The sequence below is a fragment of the Athene cunicularia genome, assembly GCF_003259725.1.
Source record: "Athene cunicularia isolate RWA chromosome 3 unlocalized genomic scaffold, athCun1 chr3_part1, whole genome shotgun sequence".
Classification (NCBI taxonomy): Eukaryota; Metazoa; Chordata; class Aves; order Strigiformes; family Strigidae; genus Athene; species Athene cunicularia.
In genome coordinates, this window is record NW_020799097.1 from 39,289,610 (window position 1) to 39,303,867 (window position 14,258).

At 39.6% G+C, this 14,258-nt stretch overlaps 1 protein-coding gene across 1 annotated transcript; it reads right to left on the bottom strand.

Moving 5' to 3' along the window:
* Positions 1-562: 562 nt before the first annotated feature.
* Positions 563-6,700, bottom strand: GJB7 (gap junction protein beta 7). Its single transcript, XM_026844916.1, is given in 5 exon segments — positions 563-720; positions 6,009-6,308; positions 6,311-6,375; positions 6,377-6,498; positions 6,500-6,700. Coding segments are annotated over 5 exon segments (825 nt in total). The 3' UTR covers positions 563-583.
* Positions 6,701-14,258: the final 7,558 nt, after the last annotated feature.

Here is a 14,258-nt window from a genome sequence, read left to right on the forward strand (position 1 = left end):
GTTTATTTTGCATAAAGCATTTATTTACAGGAGAGGAGCTGGATAAGATCACATTTCATAGGTTAAACGTACTGACACACTCTCATTTTTGTAAATTTTAACATCCAATATCTATGGATGATATTCATATGTAGTTAACTCATAAATATAATAGTTTTCTTATAGCTACATTTTTCATTGCTTTTAATTGGATACAAAGCATTTATGATTCCATAATAAAAATGGAAATGTGAATAAAAATAGTTTGCTACATTGGAGATTTAAAACAATATTTGGTATTAAAGAATCCGTTGTGAATGTGATAGAAAATTAGTAGTGTGGAGCAGTGTATATATTTGAGGTGGTGATTTGTGAAGTAGCCCAGTATTGCCTTAAATAAAATCACATTTCATTTCTTGTTTTATACATGTGATCTTATAAAGGTTATTTTTGTTTCTGTAACTTAGATTGGTGTATAGTTTAATTTTTGTTAAAAAAACAAAAAAAACTTCAGAAACCGTTTTTGTAAATAGTGGGTTTATAAAACAGATGGTTTATTTTGATAATACCAATTTGGTATCTATCTATAAAATAACATGAGTCCTTATGCCATACCATTAAAAACTGAATAAACAAGGCACTTTCTGAAAGGGAAGTGAGATTGTGATCTTGCAGATAAACTCGGTGGTTGTGCTCTATTGATGGCATAGGCTCCCTCCGCGCTCTTCTGCCTCTTGCTGACTGTACCTGGCAGCACTCTGGCCACGCCTCTCTTTTCCACACTGGAATGAGCCTCAGAAGCGGTGCTGCTTGTAGTGCCCAGGATAGGAGCAATTTCTCTGTATGCTGCTAAGTGAAACAACAGGTATCCAGTTTGTCAAGTAACCAAAAGCTTGAATGCATTCGTGGGAGCTGTCAGTACCCAGGAATCTTCAGTGTTGGTTTTCATCCACGATTATACTTAACTCAGATGGGACAAGCCAGCTGGATTGTGTGGTACCAAAAATTTTGCTTGGATTATTCTCATTACTGGATGTGACCTACCTTCAGTAATATAAAATAGTCTTTATCTTAGGAGAGATTGGCTTGATTTTTTTTTTTTTTCTATAAACTTGTCTTGCCATGTAAAGCTTTGCATTAAATGCTACACTTGATTGCTCTTAAGCTATTCACCTGGAATCTTTGACAGTTTACTTGAATATCAATGCAGAGGGCACATTCCTACAACCAAGTGAACTGACTTGTTGCGAGAGTGAGTATTATGTATGAAAAAGAAGAAACACAACAGCATTTCAGCTTGGGCATAACCCTCAGTTTGCTATCTGGTGCTAAACTGCAGACCTCAGAAAGCCCATGCTTCCCTCCTCTTGCTTTTGATCCCTCCCAAGTGACAAACTAAACTGATAATTCTGACAAGTTAGTAATTCAAAGGTGCATCTGAGAATGATCAAACCAAAACAAATCCTTGCATTTTAATTCTAGGAGACATCATTGTAATGGTTATAAGCACATGATGCCACGTCCTACCTACCGGAGGCCACACAGTTTCCCTGGATGGAGACGCTGTTGGATGCCAGCCACAGTGATTGTAGAAGGGATCTTCTGTAGGGGAGAAAATGGCAGAGAACCTCTCTGCAGGGGATCCACAAAAGCTTGCCTGAAATATCTTGTTTTCAGATGTACCTAACCACTGCAGTCACTGTCAACAGACCTCACAACTGTTGATTTTTAGAAGACATTTGTGTTGTATATGTTAAATAGTTTCAAACTGACCTTCCTGATGATAGATCACCATATGCAGTTTTTAGACAGAACAGCATACAACTATTTAGCTACACGGTGCTATACTAGAATGCTATTTTTTAAAAAGGAGGAAAAAAAAAAAATCTAATGTCATAAATATCCAGGAAATAATTTCTGAAACTTTTAATATTGTCTAATTCTTAACCCAATTAATCCAGTTAAAGTGAGTGCTGTACCAGTATAGTCATGGCACAGTCCCTTTTAGGGGGGTACTGACAGCCTGTCCAAGAGGTAAGCTGGTATGGATGTGGGTTTTTTTCCTTTTTTAAAAAACAAGTATTTTAAACTAAAAGTGGGAGACTGAAGGCAGGGTCTGCCTGATTTAAGATGTCTTGGACTGCAGAGGGCACTGTGGTTTGGTAAAGCCCCCTACAGAAGTTCCTGAGGAAATAGAATTGGTATTTGCGTTTAGATATTTTACCTTGAGTGATGTATAAAACCCTGCTATAGTTGCAGTAGTTTGCCTGAACTGACAGATTTCCTGGAGCCATACTTCTGCCCTTGGGGCTGCTGGGCGGGATAGGGCTCTAGCAGGGCCGAGCCCAGCTCTGCCAGCACTGCCTCAGCCTGAGGGTTGCCTTGATACCCATGGGTGCTGCCAGCCCCTGCCCCACCACCTCTTTCCTCCCTCTCCCTCCTCTGTGTCTCTGTCTTCCAGCTGTGGTGCGTTTGAGCAAATATGCTTTATTTTAGACCCCTTACCACCATCGGGAATGTTGCTGATGGGAAAGCAACCAAATCAAGGGATCTGGGTGGAGAGTACAGACTCTTGTGATTGAAAGACCTCTTTAAACTGGCAGTCAGCCTCTCGTGGTTAACTATAAAGAAATCTTACATTGTCTGAGCCCTAATTCAGTGTAAATAAGAGCAATGGGTTTGTCCTCACATGTTTCTGGGGTGGTGGTTCTCAGCAGGATGGGGAGACTGCTGGCCCTAGAGTGTTCTGCCATGTCCTGTCTACAGGTGTTAGATAGTGAGGGAGCGATGCTTTTAAAATTAACACTGAAAACAGTTCTTGGCTTAGGCGAGGAAAAGTAGTTGGCTGTATTCTTGCAGTTAGTTTCTGTGCCAAAGAAGTAGTATGGTTGGGGCTGCCATCTGCACAGGCACGCTAGCCTGAGGCCACCAGGGCTAGAGGTGGCTCGCTGAAGCAGGAGTTGGGGCAGCAGCTCCTGCTCATGCCCTGCTTTTTTCTGTGACTTTTTTCAAACCTCATCTGTCACAAAGCAAGGTCATTACTTGGGTTTTAAAGAACATAAGTATCTGTGTAAGACTTTGAGCTTTTAATGTTTGCAGAGATGTTTTGAAATATGAGGTAAATATTATTTGTATGAATGTGCATGGAGTGATCATGTTATTTCTCCACTGCAGCGTAGGCTCAGATCAGCTTCCTATGAATTGCTAAGTGCTTGAGGAGACCGTACATTTACACTTTAAAAGAAGAAAAACAGCACTTGATTTTTAAAAATTTGACTGACTTGGAAGTTGAATACACAAAAAAGCCATTAAACGTTTAGTTTAGGGTCCAAACCTACAAACTTACTTGAACCCAAATTAATAGCAAATTACTTCAGAGATGGATGGATGAGTGAAAATTAAACTGGAGCACAAGGGACTATAAAGGTAGAGAAATGGTTGTGGAAAGGAAGGAGCCAGTAAAAGACAAAGAGCAAGCTAGCCAAGAGCCAAGGGTTCAGAAAGTAGATGAACAGTTTCTCTTCTTTCAGGTTAAGTAAAATCTGACAGTTGCCTTGTGTGATGCTCGTTTCCTTTTCATTAGTGGCTGGCTCTGTCAAACAATTTTGCAGCACGTAACGTGAAAACCACTTGGTGGTTTGCTACGAGTGAGTCGGGGGTTACACAGAGTTGGTCCATAATAATCTTTCAGAGTATTTCTCATGTAATGTACTGGCTTTGTCGAAACTAAAGTATCCTCCAAGACTTGAAACCTGTTGATTTTGGAATTTATTTACCATTTCATGACTGTTGAAGATAGAATTAGAAATAAAACCTCAACTATACATTCCAAAGAATTAAATTTCTTGTTTTACAGGAAAATTTTTGGTCTAAATGGGAAGCTCTGACCAGCCACAGAGCTATAGGGGATGCTCTAAAACCCTTCAAGCCCACATACTTTTTTATTAGAGAGCAGCTAATGCACAAATTTGATCAAAAAACCTGTGTTGGATAAACTGTTTGCTTCTCTTCGTTTTCTCTCAAATAAACCTTGCTTTAAAAAACAAAACAAAACAAAAAAACTTTTTCATTAATGTGCTGTCTTACAATCTGTCCTCAATAATTAAAAAACAGTCATTTTGGAAAATTTTTATATTTTGCTGGTGTTGCCCTTGTGTTAAAGAAATCATGCATTAGGGTACAAAAGGGCCAAGATAATTTTGGGTTTTGTTGTCAGTTACTCACACTGTGGCAGTCACAGTTACACAGGACTAATGGGTAATGGTTTTGCTTCATTCACTCCTTGGTGGGTTTTATCCAGTAGCTGCAAAAGGGTTTCTGACTGCATTTTTGAGTACGTAGAAATTTAACAGTAGATGTTCTGTTTTGTATAAAGCACGTTGTCTCAATGTATGCACTGATTCAGCATCACCCAAGATGTAAAAGTTAAACTGGCCACAAACTGGCAAGCTGGTATCTGAGGGACTGCTGTCACTGCAGTTCAGCAGCAGTAAATTTATTTTCACCTTTTATAAAATCAGGTTTATTTTAGCAACAAAGCTTGAAAATTAGTCAAAAGCACATAGTTTATTCATTAATTCTTAAAGTTAATTCTGTAACCACCACTACCCCAGTACTAATAAAAGTAACACTTTGTAACCAAACCTGGGGGGTTTTGGAGTGAAAAAAAAAAAAAAAAAAAAAAGTTAACATGCTTTTGCTACTGTTTCGTCTTTATCCTGCCATGAACAATAAAACTGGTTCAACATTCAGGCAGCTCCGCTGATTGCAGGCAGCGTTTTTCTCTAGAGGGTGTATTTTGATCAGGCTCACCACTGATGTATGTCCAGAAGCCTTTCATCCCAGCAATGGAAAGAGAACACTACCCCAAAATAAGTTTTTAGGCACTAATTTCTATCATATCAGAAGTCTAGGTTTGACAGAAGACACGGCTAATTTCTGTCCCTCTCCTGTTAGCCCAAGCAACACACATAACAAAGAGAAGAGGTGTGTGTTGTTTAAGAGATATTGTCAAATCTGGGGAGAGGGAATAGGTGATTCTTTTTTACTTTATTTCTAGTGGAGGCTTTTCAGTTTTTTAGATTTCACCTGTTCTACAGCAGAGAATTCTACTGAAGGGGTAGCAATATTTTCAGCCTTTACTAAAGGGACCAGATTCCAGGCTGCTGAATACTAAGACTACTGACTACTGTTTTGCCGTATTGTGCAGTCTGCACTTCTCAGATCCTTTGAGAAAGTACCTTTTCCTACAGGATGCATTCTGAACTATAAAGGGCTCAAATACCTCCAGAAGGAGGTGCTCCACAAATAGCTCAATAACCAGGTCTGTCTTTATCACCTGAGCTAAACTAGATGTGTGTACCTCTTATTTTGTTCCTATTTTGAGATGCTTTTCAGTAGTCCAGTGGAATGGGCTTGTGAGCATCCAGCTCACTTGAAGACACCCGCAGCTGCTGTGTGCCAGCACTTTCCAATCACTATTTCAACAGTTATCAGACCAACTCACGTGACACTCACCTGACAAATGCTGTATATCCCCTTACTGTTCAGCATCTTAATCAATCCTAGGTTCCTACAACTCTGCATATAAAAAGCCTATTTTTGCTTGTACCAAAGCAATTCTGCATAATACTTAAAACACAACTGTTTGAGCAATTGTTTCAGCATGATTTATCATAAGGATCTGTGTTTATATTAAAATTCATGGAATATTCAGACTTCTAGACCTCTTGTTTCAACATGAAAAGATCTAGATGGCTCTATATATGGCATACATAGTGTGACTTCATTTATCCTCTCAAGTAAGGGGAACTAATAGAGAAAAAATACTTCCTACATAACTATCCTTTCAGTTCTGTAAAGCACTGATCAGAAAAGCAATTTGTCAAATGCAGCTTATGTAACAGGGAGGTGGTCTCTAGCCTTTTTTCAAGTCAACAGGGAACTTTTTTCACATTTGTCTTGTACTTTGAGAGGGAAGGACGGGGAGCTGTTGTGGAACTGTCCCGCAGCTGCTGGTCTGTTGTGACCAATTATTTCTGATTCGTGGCAGTCACCCTCTGAGCCTTGATGTTTCCTGATGTACCTCTACAGATAACATTTTATGGAGTATTTGAAAATGAGATAACTCAATTCGCTTAGATTTAATACAATGCACAGGCATGAAGTTACCACCAGAAAATAGAGGAAAATCATCTTCTCTGTGGGTTTGGAAATATAGCAGTCTACGGTATTGGGACATGGTCTTATGTCACATTTCACAAGACTTGGTACTTTGAATCCATTGTACAATTTATAAAACAGAACGAGAAAAACTATTTCAAATCCTTTTTTAAACTAAGGCTGATAAGGTAAGTGCACAGCAATCCACCATCTATCTCTCCTGGACTTTTATAGTTTCTGGTTGTGACATTTCTCTCTGTTCTCTTGGTAAGCAACAGGGAAAACAACCAAAAGTGAAGGAGTGGAGACCATGATTAATGGCAAAGCCCTAAGTCTGATGTGGGAAACGGGGAAAAAAATGGTCAAAGCAGACATTTTCACAACCAGGCTGCTTGATACTGCATTCAAATTCATCATGTTCATATTTCCAGATGTTTTCTGCGGCCGCAATGTAAACCAGTAAGCAGAATATGAACACAACTGCCACCCACATCCTTCCAATTCCTGTTGAATATTTATTCACTCCACTCAGAAGATGGTGTAAGAATCCCCAGCTCATTTTTCACCTCAAGGAAAGAAGGAAATGCTGGATTGAAGAAACACAAGATCAGAGAGATACTTCGTCTTGGGTGAATTAAAATGAGATGTTCATTCAAGGTGAAATACAACTAGCAGCTGAAACAATTTGAAATTATTAAGCATTTAAAAAGGAAAACAACAACAAACTTAGTTCTGATAATTTTGTACCTTCTGGGGCTATCACACAAAATTTATTTGCTGATAAAATAGATTTTGTTAATTAGACTGAAGTGTAATTGTTCTGTTAAACTGTTCTCTGCAAGTAAATGTGCCAGTTCTTCCTGTGGGTCTCCTGAGCAGCAGGTAGAGCTTTCTCTGGCACGTTCAGGCTATCACTCTAGCATGAAGGTACACTCAACTTAGCCATGTCAGTTAGGCAAATACTAAGCACAGTCAAATCGGATTTCACTTTCAAATTTGTGTATATGAGCCGTGTGTTAATTACCAAAATGAGGATCATTTTCTTTTTGTCTGTGATCTAACTTCTCAGTAAACTTGTGCAATATTTTAGATCCTGTCCTGCTTAATTGGATTTTATTTGTTGTATTTCTTATCATTTAAGAAATGCACAAAACTTGACTCCAAAAATGTTTTTTATAGTTTCTTTTCTGCATTAAGTCTTCCCTGTCCTGACTGGAACACTTTTTTTTTTTTTTTTTTTTTTTTTTTTTGAAGAGCTGCATAAGGAGCCAGTGGCAGCCAGACTCTCCTTAGTCAAAAGAAGACCTGAGATAACCACCAAGAGCATATACCTTCCCACCTGGCCCCACCTCCAAGGTCTGCACAGATCTTCAAGGATACCAAACTCCTTTGTATTGTAAGAGCAAAAAGTAGATATATTTCCAGGACACAGAATGGCTGGGAGGCATGCAGAGGGAAATTTGAGAAATTTTGAGATCTGTGTGTTCTATCTTTTAATGTCCTCATCCCATCTACAGCTTCCACAATCTCTGCCTAGCAGGGGAGAAAATGTACCCCTCTGTGGCTGCAGTGACACATGCAAACTCTGCTGCCACTGCTGCAGCTGTGGTTCATACTGATGTATGAGCAAGATCATCAACTGGCAAGTCTGAGTACAAGTAGTAATTGGGCCACAGCATCAAAAAACTCAACAGAGACAGCAACCTCAGTACTTCTTTCACTGTCCCTTGATTCTGCAGCCCATTGTGACTTCTGCCTATGGCCAGACTTCTGCTGGAAAACAACGTTATTTGCCTGTTTGGGTATTGCTACATTGCTACCATTAAAACTGATGAACTGGTAACTTAAAAAGATGAGGGACAGCTGCAGAAATGAATATTGCTGATTTATACTGGGAAGGATGTTGAAAAACGATGCTCTCACGAAGAATGCTTACCAAGCTACTCCTTTATGTTGCAGGTAAAAATAGTAGGGGAATATCAGTTGCCTTATATCCTATCAGACATATGTTTATATGCTTTTACATATGTTTGTCAGGGTAGTGAGTTCATCATTAAGGAGCTATTTCTGTCCTCCATGTCTGCAATTAGAGCTCAAGCAGACGCTTAAATCAAGCTCTTCAAGACATCAGTACTAGGGCTTTAATGCTTTCTAGATAAGTAATACGCAGTCAGTACATCCGTCCCAAAGGAGCTGAATAACAAAGCATGAAGACACTGCTATGTAATAAAGCACAAGCTAGGAAACAAAACATTGACAGGAGCGAGTGTAAATATTAACACATATGAACACATCTTGTGGATGAGCTGTCCTCTGGAGGAGATTTGAAGGAAAACCTCAAAAGGCCTTTCCTATGATTTTAAGATGCATACAAGCACTACAGAAGGGAAGACTGAATTTTGTTATTCCATGAAAATGAGTACAGCTGTGATTGGGCTTTTGCTACCAGCCATAAAAACTGCACTATCCCTTTCTAATCTAAAAAGCCTAATGTCACCAATCAATTCATGACTGGAGTTACACCAGTTCTGAGCATCCAGCTGAACAAGATGGGACAGAAATCAAAAAGATGCTGGGTCACCAGCAAGGCACAAAAATCAGTAGGAGCCAACACTGATGAAAATCAGGCCATGGAGATACTTAAATACAGATTGAGAAATTTACCTTGAGGTTTCTTTTCCCAAAGTTTAGCTGCTACTTCCTTACCTGAGCAGTAAGAGAGATTCAAAAAGAACAATTTTATCCCTTCTTTTGCCAATCCCACACTGAGAAGAATGATGTGAAGTGAAAAAAAGAAGTCCTGCGCAAAGAAAATGGGGATCAAGGATTTGACTGAAACCTCTAGCAGGACCTGAGCAATAGGCATATTCTAGCCAGCTAGAAGATCAGATGGATAAATTCCTGCAAAGCTATTTTGAAAAATAGCAGTGTGTTCTTGTACCTAAGGCAGCAGAGATTTCATGGAACTAAAGATGGTTCCTGGTCTATGTGCTCTGTTGATGAGAAACAAATTTATTCAAGGACTGCAGGGCAGGTCTTGTGGTCAGCAGTGCTTCTGCAGCCAGAAGTCTGCAGATCTTTGGTTGTATTTTTTCACTTGCAGCTTTCACTTGATGTTGAGAAATGGTTGTACAGGACAACCTTCAGCTGTAGGCCCAAAGGGCCACAGAGTCCATTTTGTGGTATTGTTTGAGTTGTAACCAGCACAACAACTCTGTTTAAAGGAGCTGCAAAAGTGCCTTTAAAAGGTTATGTTTGCTTTATACACCACTGTTGCTACAGAAGATTGTGGATGTTAACTGATGCTTTTGTATCCTTTGAAAATACAGTTGATTCACTGAAGCATTGCAAAGAACATATGGAACGGAAAAAATAAAATTGACTTCAAAGATAAGGAGTTACTCAACAGATGAACAAGAGCAAATGGACTTAATGGGACAACACAGGCACAGACTGATGAGAGGTTAAGTTAGCTGAAGCTAGAGAAGACAAAGATATACGGGCTGCATGAAATTCAGAGCAAAGTAAGGATTCAGACAAAAAAAAAAAAAAAAAAGGAATCTTCAAGTAAGCACACAACTGAGCAGTAGGAAAATGATGACAGTGGTACAAGGTTCTGTAACACTTCTAGAAGTGGCAGTACACATGGAAGCAGATGCCAAGAGTAGTGTCAGAACACAATGCTTTAGCAAAATGATATTCTGACTAACCTAGATACAAGAGAGGAAAATATGTAATCCAGATCCTTGTAGCCAAAGAGAGATTTCAACCTTAGCATTTGGAGGAGTCTTATTTTGTGCAAAATAAATTAAAGGGAGACGAGAAGGGAAGCTGGCTAAAGAAATTGAGTAATTATGGAAAATGTAGATGACCTCAATTTGCATTGAGTTAATGTCTCAAAAGTGCTCAAGAAAAAGTTGAATGGAGCAAGTGATGAGCAGGGATTTGAGGTAGGATTTACTTCAACCCCCTGTTCCATACATATACACACATGTACACTCCAACCTGGAAAAAAGCTGAAGCTTAGAGATACGTTGATTTGTTGTAGTCATCTCTAGCTGAAGTACTAGGGATGAGCATGAAAATAAATGCCTGGGCTTCTACTACCAGCCAGGAAATGGAGCAAGTAATCTCTCTTCTTCCTCACATACATACATCAGTTATTCCCTAGATGTGACTTAACACCCCCCACCACCAACACATGTACTTTGTCCTGCTCACTAGACACAAATGCCTCCACAGAAGAGCCTCCACAGCCCCTGTTTCCTTCAGACTTATCAGTGACTTTGTTTCCCCCCTTAAGGCTGCACACATACTCTGCTAGGCAAACAGAGCAATCTGAATGCACTACTAACTTCTGAGTTGCTGAATGTAATTTATTGAGCAAAGTGTTTGAATAATGCTATTATTGTTGAATATATTAATCAAATAATTTCTGTCGTTCAGTGAAGTCTACAGAAGGTTGGCTAATGTGCATTCAGTAATGCACCCATTGAAAAGCATATTGCTCAGAGAATTATTTCACCTAGATTTCAATCAGCTCTGCTAATTTAATTACTTTAAAAGCACAAAAGGTATCTTTGTGCAGAGGAAAATGGAAAAAAAAAAAAAATGCAAGAACAAACTGACTAAGTAGAGAGGAAGTGAGGAAAGCATCCAGAGTGTTAGGGACACAAAGAGGGCAGGCAGCTCAGAGCTCAGAGAGCAGGCAAATTACAGGAAGAAGGCACAGTATTATGGGAAATGGAGATAGAATGGTAAGAAATAACAGAAAGAACATGAGCCTGGAAACTGGGATCTATGAATTCTGTTCAAGCAAGCTGAATCATCCTCACAGGCTGAAAGATGGAAAATTACTTTCTTTTTCTGATACAAACATTGTTAATGGGAGTATTTTGCTGCACCTGCAACTTACCTTTTTTTTTGTTGTGGTTGATAGAAAGAGAACTATAAATAGTGGCAAAAATGATAAAGCAGAGAGCAGTAGAAAATCACGGAGGAGGATATAGGATCATTAAAAAAAGCAGAGCTGGTAACAAACTTGAGAGTTTCTCCTCTCATTTTCTTTTTACAATTTAATCAAAACATCAACATGTGGTGTTTTTTAACACCAAGGATCTTCTCAGTGTTGTTAGGAAGAGAAAAAAAGTGTTGGTACAATGGTTTCCATAAACAACCAAATAAATAATGAAGCTTAGCTGCAGATGTTAATTTAGTAACTGTGTTTTCCCCTTACTTTCTTTGTTTGCTCATATAAGGAAGTGCACATCTTTGCTGAGTCTTTGTGCTTGTTTGATGGACTACCCACTGCTTCCTTACTGACTACCAGAGATGTGAGGTCCACAGGCTGAGAAAGAGTGATTTGCTTCATTCTCTGGCCCTGAGAAGGCTTCATAATGCATATACAGTTCCTGACAGTTCGGTCTTTTAAGCTGATGGAACTCCACTAGCCCCCCACCCCAGTGTGATGCATCTATCCCAGTGCTCCGCTACAGAAGAGGGAGCAGAAAACCTACTGGGAACACCAAGGTACAATATAAGTCCATTCAAAGTCACCCCACCAAGCTGTGAGTGCACCAGCTATTTAAACTGTTGCACATCTGTGATAGGGGCTGAAAAACTATTGCTACAAGTCACTAACCTTGCAACGCCTTTGTTTCTTGTTCAACAGTGAGAGTGCTAATGGAAGGTGATTTCCGGATCCTTATGAAAGAGCCAACAAGAGAAAGCAGAGAGGTCATAAAAATTAACCTCGCCTTGATCAGACAGTTCATCTCTTATCATGAAATAAGTAAAGGTGTGACATTAACACAGTATTAATATTAACATTGCTTTTTGAGGCACATCAGAAACAAGCCAGGTAAGGCTTGACAACCCATGAGCAAACATAACCCTCCTGGTCTGCATGCTGGCCAAGTTTTTCACTTCTGCCACCATCTCTGCTAGTGGTGGTGCAGCAGAGTCTGTGGTTCTCAGGCTAACATAAGCTAAAGGTTTCCCACCTGTTTCATCCTTCAGATGCTCCCGGTGAAAGTGGAGATGCCTGAATGGCAGATGTAAACATACTGATAGTAGCTTGTTTTTCTCTCACAGATCGATGACAGGTAATCTACAGACACTTCAGATTGAACTTCCTTGGTATAAACCCTTTATTAATGTGTAATGAGAAATGGAGTCCTCTCCTCAAAACATCAACAATCTAGACAGAGAAAACATGTGCTGTGGAGGAGGAGATGTCTACCAGAGAGGTGATGGGGTTTATCCAGCATCACTCAGCACATCAGAGGCAGAACTAAGAAAAGAGACATGGTCTCTCATAGCCATGTCCCTTGCTTTCATCTTCCTTGGTTTACTGATTCTAACCTCTCACTGATTCATGCCTATTATTAACTTTTAACTCCTGTGGTGGTTTAGGCCCTGCTGGGACTGGAGAGCATGCTGCCATTGCCCCTCCCCTACCCGCAGCCGGTCGGGCTGGCAGTGAGGCACAAACCCCGGGTTAAAATAAGAAGAAATTTAATACAACAGTGTGATAAACAATCTGAACAACAACAGTGGCAATGATAACAACAATAAACAGCAATAACAGTGAACAAGACAAATGATATACAGAGAAATACCACAAATGGTCAGGGAACAAAGCCGACGCGTGGGTCCCACCACCAAAAAGCCAAAGAGAAAATAAAATCAAAGTTTCCCGCCCCTGGACCTGATGTCAGCATGGTATGAATAACCTGGCTGGAGATCCCTTCCCCCTCTCTCTCTGCTGGGGAAACTTAACCCTATCCTAGTTGAACCAGGACAACTCCTCAGAGCAAGAAATATGCCCTTTGGTACATTTGGAGATAAACTTCTGGATACTGTGATATTAAAAGCAGAATTCCACAAAGTGCTTAAAATATACACATGGTGTGCAAAAACATCAGCTTAGGTATTTATTTGCCAACCAACTATAGGAAGGAAAAGTCTAGATGGAGGAGGGGTCAGCTGTTCATTTAGCACTAGACCAGAGCTGATTGGTTTGGCTTTTACACCTGTCTTTCTCATAGGCTTCTGCAGTGGCTTCAGACAAATGTCCTTCCTTTCTGGACTTCAGGATCTTAGCTGCCAAACATTCACTTCTCTGAAAATATCACTTCTAAACTACAATTTCAGTACACTTCGTAACCTTAAGCACACTTGGCATTCTTTTTTATTGCCAGTGGTGGCAAAATCCTGTCTCGTTTTGTATTTAGAGAAACCGCAAACACGACTTAATAGCCCAGCAGCTGCTGAGTGTGATGCTTTGCCAGCTGCTAATTGCTGTGGTCCCTCCTCCACAGCAATGAATGGGTTTTGAGAGAGGGCAGACACAGTTCACTGTTTTCTTTGTTACTTTGGTAAACTGGGTAATTAAAAAAAAATTAAACTCAGAAGTAGCCAAAATTATTCTTCTTTTTTTTTTTTTTGAAGTTGTCATGTCTATATTTCACCTATACAACTACTACTGCATTTCTCAACACCTCTATGCCAAACAGATAACCCATTTCTCCCATGCTCTCTGGATGTAAACAAAAACTCCCTTTGCAGCAAATGATCAACATTAATAAACATTACTGCTCCATTTAAGCTAGTGTTGTAATGCTTTAGCCAACTCATAAAAGAAATGAACTGACAAAGTCAAAAGATTTCCACTTGAATGTTGATGCGATCGTCATTGTGATTGTCGGTGGCCACATTACAGTTTGTAACTCCTTAGTAGTTATAAAGTACTGCAATAGAGCAATGAAAAGATGATTATATCTGTGGTTTATGCTGGCTGATGGGACACTTTCATGAGGTTATTAACAAGTCCGACATCAGAAAAACAACTTCTCATTCGGTAAAACTGTATTTTATAACAGGAAGCTCTAACTTACCTGCGTCTCAGTGAACGACTACAGCTGGACCCCAGCTTTCTAGTGGCATTAACAATCAATGATTCATTTCCGAGAAAGGGAGTTACTGCTTTGAGCCTTGAAAATAGAAACTGCTCGTCTCCTAGGTAATATAAACCAAACGAGTGAAACCTGATAACCTCTCTTGGCACACTGTTCAAACCAGAACCATAATGTGTCTTGTATCATCAGAAAGATATG